General features: G+C 42.0%; 1 protein-coding gene across 15 annotated transcripts in view; it reads right to left on the bottom strand.

Annotated features, from left to right (window-relative positions):
* LOC125721546 (interferon-induced protein 44-like) overlaps positions 1-17,672 on the bottom strand; it is a 183,762-nt gene that overhangs the window by 134,745 nt on the left and 31,345 nt on the right. For 4 of the 15 annotated variants that reach the window (XM_048997500.1, XM_048997498.1, XM_048997503.1 and 1 more), the window contains 5 exons: positions 15,574-15,685; positions 14,953-15,148; positions 12,730-12,882; positions 12,346-12,517; positions 11,888-11,988 (listed from right to left, as the gene is read on the bottom strand). The exons of 3 other annotated variants lie outside the window; for them this stretch is intronic. In XM_048997500.1, the coding sequence (XP_048853457.1) occupies positions 11,888-11,988; positions 12,346-12,517; positions 12,730-12,882; positions 14,953-15,148; positions 15,574-15,685 (734 nt within the window). Of the gene's footprint in view, positions 1-9,144; positions 9,814-11,887; positions 11,989-12,345; positions 12,518-12,729; positions 12,883-14,952; positions 15,149-15,573; positions 15,686-17,672 lie in introns of those variants that run through there. 8 more of the 15 variants (XM_048997505.1, XM_048997497.1, XM_048997509.1 and 5 more) reach the window with 5 other exon arrangements.

Raw genomic sequence — 17,672 nt, 5'->3', positions numbered from 1 at the left:
CTTCACACATACAGGTGCATAACTGACTATACATCACATTATAAGAGGCATGAATAAATAAAGCACATGAACACAGTAATCTCATCTGATCAGCAGTAAACCTTCCTTAATGATACAACAGTGTTTAATAGCCCATGTGGAAATCTCTGCCTGTCTTCTTCAAATTGACTGGCAGAGTGCCTCTTAGACACCTTGATACTGTACGATACTTTAAATTAGGACCCATGGCAAAGATCCATCCATCCATTTTCCAAACCGCTTATCCTACTGGGTTGCGGGTGGTCCAGAGCCTATCCCGGAAGCAATGGGCACGAGGCAGGGAACAACCCAGGATGGGGGGCCAGCCCATCACAGGGCACACTCACACACCATTAACTCACGCATGCACACCTATGGGCAATTTTAGCAACTCCAATTAGCCTTGGACTGTGGAGGGAAACCGGAGTACCCGGAGGAAACCCCACGACGACAAGGGGAGACAATGCAAACTCCACACACATGTGACCCAGGCGGAGACTCGAACCCGGGTCCCAGAGGTGTGAAGCAACAGTGCTGACCACTGCACCCCCATGCCGTCCATGAAAAACATTACCTGAATAAATAGTTCAGTTTATCAGAACTGCATATGTGGAATTGGGCTCTTTTCACTGGGTTTGTGTTTTTTAAAAATACTCATCAAAACAGCAACAGAAAATATGATGTTGATTGATTGACAAATTCATAAATAACTGGAATTTTAAAAAGCACCTGTGAGATCTGACAAAAATATACACCTCTAGGGTCTTTATACAGCCGCCAGTTGGTTGGATGAGAGTTAACACAAGACAAGGCTGTTTCAGACAAGGCTGGAGAAAGTCAGGCAAAATCTTTCACTTTTACCATTTTATTTAGATAATTCATTCTAAAGCTCTTGAATGGATAGATTATTCAAATTATTTTCTACAGATTAGTATAAGATAAGATAAGATAAGATAAGATAAGATAAGATAAGAAAAACTTTATTTATCCCGAGGGAAATTCTTTTGTCCTTTACACGCTCAGTGCTACAATAGGAGTAAAGGTAAGGTGAAGAAAATAATAGTGCAAAATAGCTATGAGTGATACTGTATTGTAACTATATAAATACACATAAATACTCATACTCTGTAAAAAGTTAAAAAAGAAAAAACTATAACTAAGCTATAACAAACATAATAAAATAACAGATTATTAGTGCATGTGTAATGAAAAGTGACTAAGTGTTTGTGCCTTGAATAATTGCAATAGCAGCATGTATGTATTCATAGCAGTATGAAGTCTCTCCTGTATTGAATTTGATACATCAGAGTAACCAAGGATAAACCCTCCTGTTTAATATAATAATATTAAATATTAATATAATACTCATGTAAGTGATATGGTCGGGTTACTGGGTTACTGACACAGGGGCAGTTTCTGCCGTGTACCTGTTAGACTTTGCTAAATCTAGCATGACAAGTGGAACATTCTGTCTTTCTGTCACTGTTTTCTCTCTCAATCCAAGTCTTCTCTCTAAACCAGCAAACTTACAATCATTTAACGGTAATTTCCCAACTCGACTCCATCTTCTCGTAGTGTTTTGCTGTGTCAGTATGTCATTTACCTTCATCTTCAACTAGTTTAAAGTAACACTATCTGACGCTACAATATGCTTTTTTAAATCACTATCAGAAAGGTTTGCTGATTGATGATTAGCAAACAGGTATATTTCTGTGCAGATACCAGATAACTGAGATACTAACTCATTCATCTTTTAGCCAAAGTGTAACACAAGCTCCTGGAAGAACAATCTCACCCATGCAGACAACAGGAAGTGCAGTAGCAATGCTGGACTGATGACTGTAACTGCCGGTTTCTCTGGCTCCATTAAGAAGTTTTATCTTAATTACTGCTTGACTTGAAACATGTTTTTCTCTGAAGAAGGACAGTCGCACAACAAGCAGGTGGAAATGCAAGTCACACGTGTGAGTCCATATTTACACTCTGAGCTGAAGTCTGACACATGGCACCCGGACCTGCATTAGAAGGACAGGCCCTTACACATGCAGTACACCATTGCTATCACAAGGGGCGACCACCTCTATTTACAAAAATCCATCATGTGACATATTCACGTAATAGAAGACTAGACTACAGGGAACTGCAAAGATTTCCCTCTCAGCCCAAACCCAGAGGTGATCCATCTGCTGTATTTCTCTATCATGCTCCCCTATGAGCAAAAGTCATCACAGAACTAGTCCAAATGCATTCATAATATATTCATAATACTTAAATCATCCCCCTATTGGACAGAAACACTGTGGGTGTTTATTTCTGGAATGTTGAAGTCACTTGTGTGGGAGGAGCTTTGTCGGGATTGGCTAAAACAGGAAGAAGCAGACTTTGATTGGCACATCAATTTCTGACTATATCAGAATCATCTAGAAGGCTTTTGGCTGCTGCTTCGCTCCTGAGATGAGTTGATGGACCTTGTCATCGGGATTTGAGACATGGGACCATCTGTAATGTGATTAAATAAAAAAAGTGAATTATTTTCTAACCCCACAGGATTAAGAGGCATTGCTGAATGAGCCTACATGTGATTTCCTGTTTCCATTCAGCCAGGTCAGTACTGGGACTCACCACTGACAGGTGTCCATTCTTGGCTTTGGCCTCCACCAGCCAGTGGTGCCTCAAGAAGTTTTTCATAGGGGTGGTCAGATGGGGCCACTGAAGATCTTGGGGTGGCACCAAAACCAAAAGCCGAGCTGAATTTCAGGAATTCTGTGAAATCTAGTTGAAAGCTATGAGAAAGATTTAAGGGATTGGCTACTGATATACTTTGATTTCTTGTGTTAAATTTAATGTTCCAGTGATCACATGTGCATAGACTTACAATTACATTGTACAGTTAACATTTTAAGTTCCACAATAATCCTGTTTTAATGTGTTATATGTGTTATTCAGTTAATTGTTTTGTTACTGGGAATAAGCATAACCAAGTTTTAAAACACCACACTAGTCTCCAATTATATTAAATACAGCTTTGACTTATTTGACTGTTGCTGCATCTTTATGTACAATAAAATGTTGCATATAATATTCCCAAAAATGAAGAGATAAAATAAAAAGGCCTTACACATGTACATTTGCATATTTTTTATTATGGCCCACTGGCAGACAAACTGTAATACAGTAATCAGTACAGTTTTATTTGCCTGTTGCTGTGCTTTTTTGCAAACAAATCTACAAAGTCATCAAGATTTATAGCCCTTCTTGACTCCACACTTAGCCCCCCCCCCAAATTACTCAATCACTCATCAGTCATAGTACTTCTCACGGATGTTTTGATCAATTTTAGCTCAGAAAAACTGCGCTCACCTGATGCAGTGCTCACTGGTAATGCAAGTGCAATTTTGCACAGTTTAAACACCTGATGGAAGACCTCCCTATATGACTCCAGGAAGACAGTCAGCTCTATTAAACTGTTTGGTGTTTCCAGACCACTAGTTTGCTTCCTCTCAGGAATTCTCTTAAGCTGGGGGATCTCGTGTTGTAGATCTTCAGTGCTGCAGTTGTACCGTGAGGCGAATGGAAACACTCTGTCTTTCTCACAAAATGTGGGACTGCAGGGATTTAAGGCTTGTATCCCTTGGAATATGACACAGTTTTTTTTAGAAAATCTTCTCTTCACTTCAGAGAGAAGCATATCTATAACTGGAATGAATAACCCTGCCTGAAAAGACTCCTCCTCTGTGTTGACCTGTCTTTGAACTATCGGGGTGGATATGTAATGCCCTTCAAACCTAGAGCTTGGTGAGACCTGACGGCCTGGAGGTGTAGCACTGATGTCGCATTGCTTGGCAAGGGTCACAGTATTGTCCCAAATGTCATTAAAGACAAGGCCTTCTCTGTAACTGTCCAATGTCTCAACAAGAGAGTCAACAAGTGTAAGAGCTGTGCCCAAATTGCGTTGTGGGGACTGTAGAATATCTCTCAGATATTCTAATCTCGCCAAAAACACTGGTGAATGTAGCAAGGAGACCTGCAAACTTGAGATCTATTTGGAATAATAAACCTCTTGCCTCTACAGCTCTGTCACCATTGGGCTCTTCTAATATTCCTTTTAGTCGACGTATGATGGCTGGCAGTCTGTCCCTCACTGTCATGCAAGCATTGCACCGACATGCCCACCTTGTCTCTATCTGCCTTTGTAACTCCCTTGGGGCTCCCTGAAACATCTCCCTCTGTCCCTCAAGCCGTCTTTGGTGCAGATATGACCCTGACACAAAGACATAAAGTTTCTGCAAAAGAGAGAAGAAGCAATAGGCTCCAAGGATGCATTTCACACTGGCGCTAAAACAAAATTTAAACAATGTGCATTGCAGTGAACATAAAAAGCTAAGGGTGACTCTGCTTTAATACATGCCTGCACACCTCTGTTCTTTCTGCTCATGACTGAGGCACCATCATATGTTTGCCCTACAAGGTGCTTTTTGTAGTCAAGCCTGTGATACCCAGCTCGTACGCTCCTCGTGTGTGCCACGCCCCCTGATTACCTACGTGTGCTTCCCTGATCGTCTCCATCTGTGTCCGCTTATTTTGATTGGTCCTGTTCTATTTAAGTCCTGGTCTTACCTGTTTCCCTTGTCCATCATTGTGGTATGGTGTTGGTCATTCCCATCTGGTGTTCCCTGATCCCAGTTCCTATAATAAATCCTTCGTTTTGCCCTGATTTCGGCTTGTTTGCCTGGTCCTTGCCTGCCTACCCACACGATCACCGCTCTCCCTGCCCGTGATCGTGACAAAGCCCATATTTCTACAATATTTACACAATTTTCTGTGAAAGTGCTGCAGCATCCAGGCGCTCTGCTGCTTCAAAGGCAAGGAAGCTTCCACATACTGACCCATTGTAATAGTACCTAATTACAAAGGACACCTGCTCCTTCTTACTAAGGTCTTTAGTCTCATTAACCAAAATGCTGAAAGCTTCCACATACTGACCCATTGTAATAGTACCTAATTACAAAGGACACCTGCTCCTTCTTACTAAGGTCTTTAGTCTCATCACCCAAAATGCTGAAAGCTTCACTTTGCACGACCTCTCTAATTACTGAGCTGTGGACCATTTCTGCGAGACAATCACTGATTTCTTTTTGTGCCGAATGCCCAAGGTGTGTTGCATTTCTTTGGCTTGCAGTTCTTCTTTTGACAATGGGATCATGCTTAGCAAGGAGTTCCATAATACAAAGAAAATTTCCTTTGTTGTCACTTTCTGACTCTCTGTGTGCTCGCTGGGTAATGTTGTGTGTAGCTGTGAAAAGCAGGATGTCTACAGCAGTTTTAATGTCATGTCTATTTTCCCTGACTAATTTGTCATACTCGCATTTAAGGAGGCTGAGAGGGAGGATGTGGTTGCACTTGACTTCTCATTCTCTGCCCATGCTAACGTTGCATTTGTATGAGCTTCAGATTTTGCATGGCCTATAAGTCCCCCGTCTTTGTAGGTCGCCGCCTTCCAATTTTTCAACCCCTCTTCAGATGTAAATACTGAATCACCTGAGGAGGGGAGACTGAATGTCGGCAGGCATAACAGATGGCAGAGTCTTTCCTCTGAGAGAGTTCCAGCCATTTATGTGTGTTATACCAGCCTGTAGTGAAGCACCGTCTTCTGTCCCCTTCATAGTGTAACGCTGACTTTGGGAACTTCAGCGTTAGACATGTTTCAGGCCGTGGGCACAGAGGCGACGCGGAGACACCAGACCGTGCTAAACGTGGAAGCCTGACTGCTCCTTTATTTTTCGCGCCCATATAGACAAATAGTCCCGGCTCCTAACAACAAGAACTATATCACTCCGCTCCCAAAGCGTCATATAGTTCCCTTATCTTTAGGTAATATATAAAAGGATCAATACTAAAATAAACATGAAAGTATAAAATAATTAATCTTAATGAAAATAAATATCCTCTTACAATAGCACACAGCTCTTACTTTTCTTTGATATGTCACCTAGCTCACTTCCTGCTTGGTTACCTGAAATAAGAAAAAAATTTATATTCATTTCTATCTTCGACATCGGTATGTAACAAACGCTTCATCATTTCCCACATAATGTTATTTAATATATTTATTTTTCAAGACCTAAAAAATATGACGTTTTATATGAAAAACTAGAAAGGTTAAAAATATGATTACACTTCTGCAGGTCTTCCTTCAGTCTCTGAGCAAGATCATTCAGGTTCATCTAATTCCGGATTTCAAGCATGACATTGAGAGCTTACCTTGTTAATTTGTTTCACGGGATGCGCACCCTGTTCAAGGACGCTTACCTTGTTCATTTGTTTCACGGGATGCTCACCCCGTTCAAGGACACTTACCTTGTTAATTTGTTTCACGGGATGCTCACCCCGTTCAAGGACGCTTACCTTGTTAATTTGTTTCACGGGATGCTCACCCCGTTCAAGGACGCTTACCTTGTTAAGTTGCTTCACGTGATGCTCGCCCTGTTCAAGGATACTTACCTTGTTTTTCTGAGGGGTTTTCCTATGGACAAGAGAAAGTGTTGTGCAATATGTTTCGTAAGCCACTGATCGGTTCACAGGACACTTATCTTGTCTTCAGGAAAGAGGGAAAGCGTTGCTCAAGGACACTTGTCTTATCATTTCTGATTGAAAACGCAAGCAGTATCACCCAGACAAAATTGGAGAATTAAGAGTGCATTGGCTGAGGGGAGGGGTGAGCCTGGCCAGCTTGACCCCGGCCCACATGCAGCGCCCAAATTAGTATAAAGGAAGAGGGAGAACCTGGTGTTGACTGGAGATCAGCCGTGGGATAAAGCGCGCATCGCCCGGCACTTCTCAGGAATCACGTGTTGGTCTCCTGCCAGGACTGAAAGGGGCTCCCTGGTCCGTGTGTGAAGGTGGGTGATTATAGCACGTCTGAGTGTAAATAGCTTTGCAAATGCTTATGCCTTTCATTGATTCTTGGGAATAATTATCACTGCTCCTGATAATTATTTGTATATTTCATTGCTTATTTTCTATATATATATTTATTTTCCTACTGTATCTTTGCATCTTTTCTTATTAGCTATATATAAAATAATTCGATATCCATGGTAGTACGGATTATTTTGCATTTGCTTTTGATACGATATCTTGGTATTGATGTTAAATGTGCGGTTATTTTGTGTTATTTATTAAAGTGTTTTTGAGTGAACCTAAGCGTGCCTGTTTGTTCCTTCGAGATGCTGGAACAATGTAAAACGGTCTTACCCTGCTGCCAAGTTTGCATTTCAGCTGGCAAGAAGCACATTGTGGCTGGACCATATGGAAAGCACAAGTGAGCGATTTCAATGGCTGGAGACTTAAAATTCAACGTTTTGAAATGTTCAATTTTATTTTTAAGGTTTTTCCTAAGAAAGGTTGTGAGAGTATTGAGGTTAATACTATTAAAGGTATTAGCTAAAATGTTGCCTGAGATGTCTTCAGTACCAATGGTACACACATTTAAAATCAGCACATTTTAATAACATTGAAGCATTCATATTGACTAAATATTTTGTTCATATGAAAATGTGTGTGTGTGTGTGTGTGAGAGAGAGAGAGAGAGAGAGAGAGAGCGGGTATACCTATCCTTATGGGGACACAATGTCCCCATAACATGATAAATATCCATTTTTTTCCCTTATGGGGACCAGGAAACTCTATTTTATAAAGATCAGTGACTGCTATGAAAAAACTAAAAATGCAAAAACTCTTGTATTTTGCTTGGTTACTTGTGGTTATGGTTAGGGCAGGGTGGGGGTTAAGGTTGTCACAGTTAGCGTTAGCATTTTTCCCATAGAAGTGAATGAGCGGGCCCCATAAGGATAGGTATACCCTACATGTGCATGCGTGTGTGCGTGTGCGTGCACGAGTGTAACATGCTGGGACACAAAAGCTGGTAGAGTACATGTAGTACAGGTAAGCTATGTTGTGAAAAAATAGCATCGCTGCTGTAAAGAAAAGTAAAAACTAAAATAAATTTCCTATCCACAGCTGCCACTGGGAAAGAAAAAAAAATCCCTACCAACCCATGACTGACAACCAACAGGATGCAAACCTTTTTTTTTTCATTGATACTTCTGCACTTCTAAATGAAGACGACAGTTTTGAATTCCAGCTGCAAAAACACTAGCGCTGTGCTTGTAATCTACTAAACCTAGTAGCTAGAGAAGATGGCATAAATGCAACATCCAGTGAGGCATACAGGAAATTGTACCATTCTACATTTAGCAAGTGTAATGGTCTGCGGAACAAATGTGGAAGGTCCACTGTTCCCTCCAGCTTCTCCGACCGAATAAGACAAGGTGGAATTCCTTGTTCCTGGCAGTGGAAAGACTATGTAGGATAATCGAAGACAAGGGTGAGGGGGCAGTAGGAGTAATGTGCACTGGCCTAAAGGTCCCAATGTAAGCAAGAAATATGCTATGTGTTTTATTAGTTAATTAAAATGAATGTGTTCAGTTTTTTCTTTTTTGTACAATATTCTGATTTAATTCAATGTAAAGGTAGGCTTAAAATTGCGGTGCTGTTTGTTTTGTTTTCATTACAGGTTCAACCCAGCCGACTTGCGTTCCTTACTGAGTATGCTGCTGTAATGAACCCTGTCGCCCGGGCAACCAACATTCTGCAAGCGGAATCTAATGCCCAAATGGGGTGGCTACTTCCGACAATCAACCTCCTGACCATCGAACTTGACAGTCAAGATGCAGCTGAAGTACTGCAAGCCTCTTGTTGATGCGCTACAGACTGGAATTAAGAAGCGTTCTGGGAACATGTTGGCGGATGCTGAGCTGATCGCAGCTTCGATTCTTCTTCAAAAATTCCGAACATAATGGACAAAGGATGATATCACAATCAAAATGGATAAGACAGCATGTGTATACACTGTAAAACCTAACAGTACTTCTTAATAAAAGAAGTTAATATAACAATAATTAATTGTTGGTGGTGTATTTAATTGCCAGTGCTGCCCTTGGATGATTAGCATATGCGGAAAGGTGTTGGGACAGTTGATACCCTTTTCGGTGTAGTTCCTGGTACCGCCCACTCCCCTGTAGATCAATGGTGCTGGATGTATATTTGCATAGCATGACACAGTACTGTTTTTGACTTAACAGATTTTTTTTAATTCACCACGATTGTGATGAATAGGGCAAGAGAACAAAAACCACAGAAATGGCTATTGTATGTTAGCCAGTGACTACGCGAGATAGTATAGTCTCTATGGTTTAACTAGAGAAGGCATTGGCCGGGAAGAAAATGCTGTGAAAATCAACTATTTTGTTTCTCTTGTAAGACTGGGCTGTCTAGGAAAAACATCAAGTCCATATGTACTTCTATAATTGAGGAGATTTCTTTGGGGATACACATATATAAAGGATATATCGAATTTATATTGTATAGAATATATCTAAGCATCATTCATACTCAAATGACAAGACAATTATAAATCCAGGTTATGAAAAGGTTTCTGTGTCGGAAAGGTACAGAAAGAGCCTAACGCAGGTTTACAGGAAACAAAGGTGTGGTGTAGAACACAAGGACATGGACAGAGAAAGGCAATGGCACAACCCCTCAATATGATCAATTCATCTACTTTGTGTCGTCCTCCCAGCTGTCAAAGTAATTGTCAGCAAAGTCCAGCATCTGCTTCATGGCCTTGAGGAGCAGGATGTCACAGGTGTCACTCAGCTCACTCTCATCAAAGTAATTCTTCACTGGAATCACATTTGATGGTAGGATGCCCAGACACTCGCTAGCTCTGTAGATCTGCAGAGAGACACATACATTCATGTATAATTTCCTGCTGCTGTATCACATGATTTGTGTCAAACAGGGCTGTAATAAGCCACAACTGAAATGGTATAAATCTGCCATTAGCAGATGCTGCCAAATGAGAATGTACAGTAGAACCTTGGAACTTTAATAACTCTTAACTCAACCAACTGTGATATCAAACGGGTATTTTTTTTCAAGGCAATATGTTGGATCTCAACCTTTCCTACTAGAACATCTATGGGTCGAGAAGCGTTCAACTGTACAAATTCGGACCTCGAAAGGGTCTATGGTGTTTAATTAGTCTCAAAACTCACGCACATAAAAACCACGCTTGCATATGCACTCGCCAGCAGAAATATCATCTTCACTATACGATTCACTATACGTATTACACAATACTCACTTGCTCACTCAGTATTTAATTATTACTCTCAAAATATGTGTCACGCCCGGCTCGTACGATCCTCGTGTGTGCCACGCCCCCCTGATTATCCACATGTGCTTCCCTGATTATACCCAGCTGTACCCTGTTGTCTTGTCTATTTCAGTCCCCGTCTTGCCTCAGTTCAGGGTCTGTAATTGATGTTAGTTTGGTTGCATGATCCTGTCCCGTCCGTAGCTGCCATTAAATTCCCGTTTACCCCGATTTCACCTCCTGCCTCCTTCCTGCCCGCTTGCCTGCCCATGCGCCTTACTCGCACAACCGGCGAAGCGTGACAGAATGGCAGACCCTAGGAAGAAAGCACCTTCCGTGATTGAGGAAGAATACGCCGGTTACGTTGACCAGGTGCTATTCTGGATCGCCCAGCCCGGCATCCGGGAAGATCCCCCGGCGTGGGGTCTCGTCAGCCGGAGCTGGGTCATCCTGGACCAGCTGTCCCTAGAGGAGGATGCGCACCTCGGAGAGGAGGTGCACGATAACTTCCGGCAGCTGGCCGAGCTCCGGACGGAGCGGTGGGTCGCTCCGAGTGAGCCCGGGACTGTCCTCCCGCCGTCTGCCTTTGTGGACAGCGCGCAGCCTCCCTTCCCGACGAGGACCCGAAAAAGGAAGAAGCACGCGATCGTTCTGGGGACGTGCGCACTCGCCCCCGCCTCCCTCTCAGCCGGGGAACAGGAGGACTCTCCGGCTGTTCCTGAGGTCACCTGCGCAGCTAAGCTGCCTCCCCGGGCAGCTTCTCCCGTCCGGAGAACACGCCGGGCCGCCGCGCAGCCCGAGTGGCCGCCTCCGCTGCCTGCAGGTCCACCTCCCGAGGTGCTCCCTTCGCCTCTGCCTGCTGCAGCTGCTGCACCCCAGCAGGAGGTCCCGGCTACGCCCGCTGCCTGCAGGTCCACCGCCCGAGGTGCTCCCTTCGCCTCTGCCTGCTGCAGCTGCTGCACCCCAGCAGGAGGTCCCGGCTACGCCCGCTGCCCTCGCCACCAAGTTCTTCATTCTCCAGGGACTATGCTGGAGGGTACCACTGTACGACTAAAGTTCTAAAGCTCCTGAGGGCAATTAAATGTCAAAAAACTGTACTACTTGCCGATAGAGTTTTTTAGTGTGATAGTATTCATAACCGGTTTCTACTGAATATGTATCAGAATGTACTCACTGATAAGACTTCTACCCACTTATGTAAGTCGCTCTGGCTAAGGGCATCTGCCAAATGCAGTAAATGTAAATCCAAATTTTGGACACAAATTTGTCATCCATCCATCCATAACCCCCAATCCCAGGCAACAGAGGACCTGAGGAAGGAGACGCCTAAGCCAGGACCCTGGTTTATGGAGGCGTGAGGCCACAGTGCTGCCCACAGGGTCATTTTGCTGCCTGACAATATGTTTTAGAAAATAAAATTGAGATAAACGTTTGTGAGCCATTGGAATATAATAAACCAAAGGTTCAGACCCCCCAGGGCTGTGGGCTCGATCCCTGCCGCTGGTTGCATGTGTGACGTTTGCTTGTTCACTCTGTTTCCTCCTACAGCCGACATTCACCCAGATGAACTGCTATCTCTCACTTGTTCACGGTGTGTGTGTCTGCTGCAATCTTTTAGTACTGATTCCAATGTTAGACCCAGAAACTCACCAGATCCTTTATGTAGCAGCTGTGATACACCTTCTTCAAGTCCTCTTCCACATGTGAGCACGCTTTGTCCACATGGGTCAGTAGCACCAATAGAGGGACCTCTAAACACAGCAACAGAAACGTCTCACTAGTGACATATTATATGTTGTCTGCCAAAGGCACGGAAAACGTTCAGTTTGCCATATTCTAGTCCGGTAAACTGAACTTCTCTGTGTTCATACTGAATATCCAAATACATTATTAAAGTCATTAGTTCGCATGGGTGAACTTACATTTCTACTTTCCCGTATGATTGTTCAGTATTAATCATGGTTCAGGAAAAGCAGGTGTTAAAGCATATTACAACATGTATATAAATAGTTGCTTGTGAATTGTGACCCCCAGATCCACCCCCTCCCCCAATGACACACACTCCGTCATAGATGCCACCTCCCTCCCTGTTCTCCACACTCACTGACCTGCCGAGTTAGTTCTCTTTCTGATTTCATCAATTTTATTCTTCATTCCTTGGTCCACAATTCCAGTTGTGGAGGCGTCCATCACATACACCACACAGTGGATCCTGTCCTTAAGAGCCAATGTGCTCCATGCCTGAGAGTTATCAGCTTTCATTGACTGCACAGGGTTGAACTAAACAAACAAAGAGGTGTGAATGACATACAGACATGCATTGACTGTGAGATCATAGGAAGCTAAAGCTAAAAGCAATGTGAGTCCTTTCATATGACACTTATGTAACAACAGCACATTATTTATGCCAAAAACAATCAGTGAATGAGACTTAATTTCCTGTATTCATATAGCAGTAGTTTTTGAGGTGTGGTTAGATACACAGTTCTTACCTGGTACTTGTCTGGAACGTGGCCCTTCAGGATGCTCTCAATATCTTCAGTTCTCACCCCTCCATCCTCCCTTGCTTCCAGTCCCATGGTGTCACACAGTAGGAATCCCAGAGGCTGTCCGCCTCGGCCCGCTTTCACCTGGTAAGTGTGATACTGGAAGAAGACACATGATGTCATTCACCTTCTACCTGCTTATCCAGTTCAGCAGGCATCTCAAAATGATGTAACTTGGTGGCCACTGGTGAGGAGGTCTTCAGCTCAGGCCACCCACTTTATTTAAACAATACAAGGATAATGGACTTAACAACCAGCATTAAAATGGGGGTGTGGGGAGATTCACTAAGCTTGGTGACACTGCTGATTAGTTTTTTATTTTTCAGGGAGACCAATCACTTGATTGGTGGGCTGGATTTAATAACCATTAAGAATCACATTATGTGCTCAGCCGGTACGATGTGATTTCATATCACGGAAAATACATTTCAGCAGCACATGTCCTGTAGGTAATAAGAACATAAGAACATAAGAACTATACAAACGAGAGGAGGCCATTCGGCCCATCAAGCTCGCTTGGGGAGAACTAAACTAATAGCTCAGAGTCGTTAAAATCTTATCTAGCTCTGATTTAAAGGAACCCAAGGATTCAGCTTGCACTACATTATCAGGAAGGCTATTCCATACTCTGACTACACGCTGTGTAAAGAAGTGCTTCCTTAAATCCAGCTTGAAATGTTCTCCCGCTAATTTCCACCTATGGCCACGAGTTCGTGTATTTAAACTAATGCTGAAGTAACTATTTGGTTGAACAGCATCCAAACCTGTTAGAATCTTATATACCTGGATCATGTCCCCCCTCAGTCTCCTTTGCTTGAGACTGAACAGATTTAGCTCAAGTAACCGTTCCTCGTATGACATTCCTCTAAGACCAGGAATCATTTTTGTGGCCCTACGCTGCACCTTTTCTAAGGCCACAATGTCCTTTTTAAGATATGGTGACCAAACCTGCACACAATATTCTAGGTGAGGTCTCACCAAGGAATTGTATAATCTTAGCATTACCTCCCTTGACTTATACTCCACACACCTGGAGATATACCCCAACATCCTATTGGCCTTTTTTATTGCTTCCCCACACTGGCGAGAATGGGACATGGAAGCATCAACATACACACCAAGGTCTTTCTCATGATCAGCTACCTTTATTTCAGTGACACCCATGAAATACCTGTACTTTATATTTCTGCTCCCTAGATGGAGTACCTTACATTTATCGACGTTAAATTTCATCTGCCAGGTATCGGCCCAGTCACTAATTAAATCAAGATCCCGCTGTAGCTGCTGAGCTACTAATTCAGTATCTGCTACACCACCCACCTTGGTGTCATCTGCAAATTTCACCAGTTTACTGTATATATTGGTATCCATATCATTTATGTAAATTAGGAACAATAGTGGTCCTAAAATCGAACCCTGCGGTACCCCACTATGAACGCAAGCCCACTGTGACATTGTGCCTCTTATAACTACTCGCTGTTTCCTATCTGTTAACCAGTTATCAATCCAGGTCGCTACGGTACCTAAAATACCTGTCGCTTTGAGTTTAAGTAGGAGCCTCTTGTGGGGGACAACATCAAAAGCCTTTTGGAAATCTAAGTAGATGACATCATAGGCCTTCTTATCATCAACTTCCTGAGTAGCTTCCTCAAAAAACTCCAACAGATTTGTTAAACAGGATCTACTTCTCCTAAATCCATGCTGGCTATCCCGCAAAATGTTATTGGAGTCCAGGTAATCTACCATTTTCTCTTTGATTATAGCCTCCATAACTTTACCAGTTATACAAGTTAGACTGATTGGCCTATAGTTAGACAAATTACTTCTATCCCCTTTTTTGAAAGATGGCAATAAGAACATGATGAGGGTGGCACAGTGGCTCAGTGGATGGTGCTGCAGCTTCACACTTCTAGGGCTGGAAGCTCAAATCGTGCCTTTGGCTCTGTGTATGTGGAGGTTGCATGTTCTTGCTGTGTTATGTGGGTTTTCCATATCCTGCCATAGAGTCAATCCCTTCTTAAATCACAATGAGGATAACAAACAGCAACTGAAGCAGAGTGAAGCTAAAAATAACAGAATATCGTCCTTCCTCTCAAGCAAGAACATCATATAAAGACATCTGGATACACGAATGTTATACCAGGAAATGAAGTTAGACAGTCACATTACCTTCAAGGTCAGGCTGGTTTTCATTTCTCCTACTGCAGCTTGGCTTGTAATGTTGCCACGGAAGATAGAGTTGATGGAGTTGAAGAAGCTTGATTTTCCAGCTGTAATCTGACCAATTAGAAGAATCCGAGCCTGAGGCACTGAATCAATGTTGGGCTTGTAATCTTGCAGGTATTGCTTGAGATCAGTTCGTGTACTAAAAGAACAGACATTTGAATTGGAAATAGGGATTAGCCAGAATTCATAAGGAATATAAACGATCCCATAATAGCATATTACTATGGCTTCCTTTACATCTCATTAGTCATCTGCAACTAAAACCACTTAATGAAGTATCATACATGCTTATTACAAAGTGTTTGTTTATTTTTTATTTACATTTGCTAACCAAAGCTATGCAAGGGTCTTGTTCAAGGGCCCAATGGTGACATCACTGTGCGGAACATAAAATCAGAATCTTCAGAATCTTTATTGCAACATAAAATAAAACTTGCTTTGTGTGGGAGGGAAGGTTATAGAACTTATGCATATTTTAAACATATATCCATAAAATTATGGGATGCTAGTAAAAAATAAACAAAACAAGTTGTTGATTATATTGGATAAAAACGGGCTTCATACCTGTGGTCCCACACAACATCCCTCCAAGCTTTACCAAGGAGCTCTGGTTTGTTCTCCTCTGTCACTGGGGTACTGCTCCCACTTCCCATTTTCCCAACACCAACTTTCTGACCTGTTCAAGGAAAGCATTGTGTTTTCATTATCGGTCCACCAGTCCCTGGAGAAACTGGGGTTAAGGGCCTTGTTCTCAGGATCTGAACCAACAACCTGCTGACTACGGCCACAGAGCCCTAACCGACTGAGCCACACACTGACCCATTACCCTTTTGCATGAACCTTTTTAACAATATACTTTATACATTTTCAATATGCTACAGCTGGCTTTGGAGTTTCTTACATGGATTTTTACAGTGCTTGAAGTAGGGACAATCGGGTGCCGGTCCTCCCCTTGTTATCTTTTATTGTTACTAGCAAATCAAACATGGTAGAAATGTTGCTGTTTCTCTGAAAAGAGAGACAGAGGTGCTGGTACAGCCTCTCTCTGAACAGCCCACTTCAAGCACCGAATTTGTACTTATACCTATTATACCTGGTACATTCAGGGCTGGTCCTCACTCATGTGGCGACCTGGGCAGGAATTACCGGCAGTGCCCCCCCTCCCCAGTGCAAACTCCAAAATAAATGTAGAAACAATAAGAGTGAAGAAATAAAGATGCTGGTGACTAAACAGTGCCTAAACCAATCTACAACATTAAATAATGGCCGTTTTTATTTTAAAGGGAAATTTGAATGTCAGATTGAACAATAAATTAACTTCAATATATAAATATATATAAATACAGAACATTTAACAAATTTACACAACACTATGCATCCATCTGCTTTTAAGTGTATCCATGCAATGCCAGATGCGTCATTAAATTTGATGCCCCCCCCCCTTTTGCCCTTACAACATGTCTAGAAAGGTTTAAAAGAATCTGGGAATTACTTTTATCTGTTATCATACAACCGGGATCAAATGTCAAGTACTACAACTGTTTTTTTTTTTTTTTTTTGCTTTCATTATGCTGTTTGAAAAAGATCCATAAAATACTTTTAGAGTTATTGTGTTCACAAGACTGAGTATCTTCTATAGCTGTCATTTCCTTCCTTTGCTACCACACAGTGCTGCTGCTTCATTTTTGAGACAATTTATCTGAAAATAAAACCAGGCATAGATCTTCATTTAAATAATGTTTTTGTTACACATTAATAAAACTCATCCAACACTTTTTTTTTTTTACAAAATCAAATGTAGTCTGCTTTCACCCTTCATTTTGCTGCCACTAAGCTGCATTGCTTAAATTTTAGGGTGATCTGTGTCAAAATTTAATCAGTGCCAGTTGGCACCCATACAAAGTTTGAACAACACCCAGCAAATAGTTTTTTAGTTATCATCTTAAGGGGATCAAATGTCAAAACTCAATTTTTTCTTAAGAAATGAACCCTAATGAGGGGCCCAAGGTAAAATCTTGTCAGATGTTAGAGGTATCCCCTAGATGTAGCATTTTAAATAAACTCCTCATCCGTGATAAATATAATTTTATATATATTTGCATATATTTTAAGACTGAGACAGAAAGTGACCAATGCTGGAATCATCAGGTAATTTTATTAGCATGGCATCTAATCTAGTGCTGGGTTAAAATGTATACCTGAATGTGAAATTATACAGCTCTGGAAAAAATAAGAAATCATTCTATATTTTTAAATCCTGATTTATTCCTGGGTTTACTGCTGGAGGCTAAACTACGAGGCAGGCTGCTTCCAGGCTCAAAGTTTCTAAGACAGCAACAAACAAGAATAAGGTGAAGCAGGAGGCAATAACCAAAAACTAGACAGTCAGAAGGTAGAAGCTACTTTCTAACGCCAGAGATGACCGTCAATTTATCCGGCAGTGCCTCATAAATCGGAGGATGACCTCAAGTGACCTTAAAAAGGAATGGGAAAAACATTACGTGTAGGTGTGAAGTGCACTGCTAGGGTTAGGATCATATCAGGCTCCTAGAAGCAGGGCTGAAGACCCATAAAGCAAGGAAGAAGCTCTTCATTAATGAGAAGCAGGGAAAAACCAGGCTGGAGTTTGCAAAAAAATATGTACATTTTACACAGGCATGTAC

The sequence above is a fragment of the Brienomyrus brachyistius genome, unplaced genomic scaffold (assembly GCF_023856365.1).
Source record: "Brienomyrus brachyistius isolate T26 unplaced genomic scaffold, BBRACH_0.4 scaffold34, whole genome shotgun sequence".
NCBI lineage: Eukaryota > Metazoa > Chordata > Actinopteri > Osteoglossiformes > Mormyridae > Brienomyrus > Brienomyrus brachyistius.
Note: the sequence above shows the minus strand (reverse complement) of the source record. Positions and strands in the feature narration are given on the sequence as shown.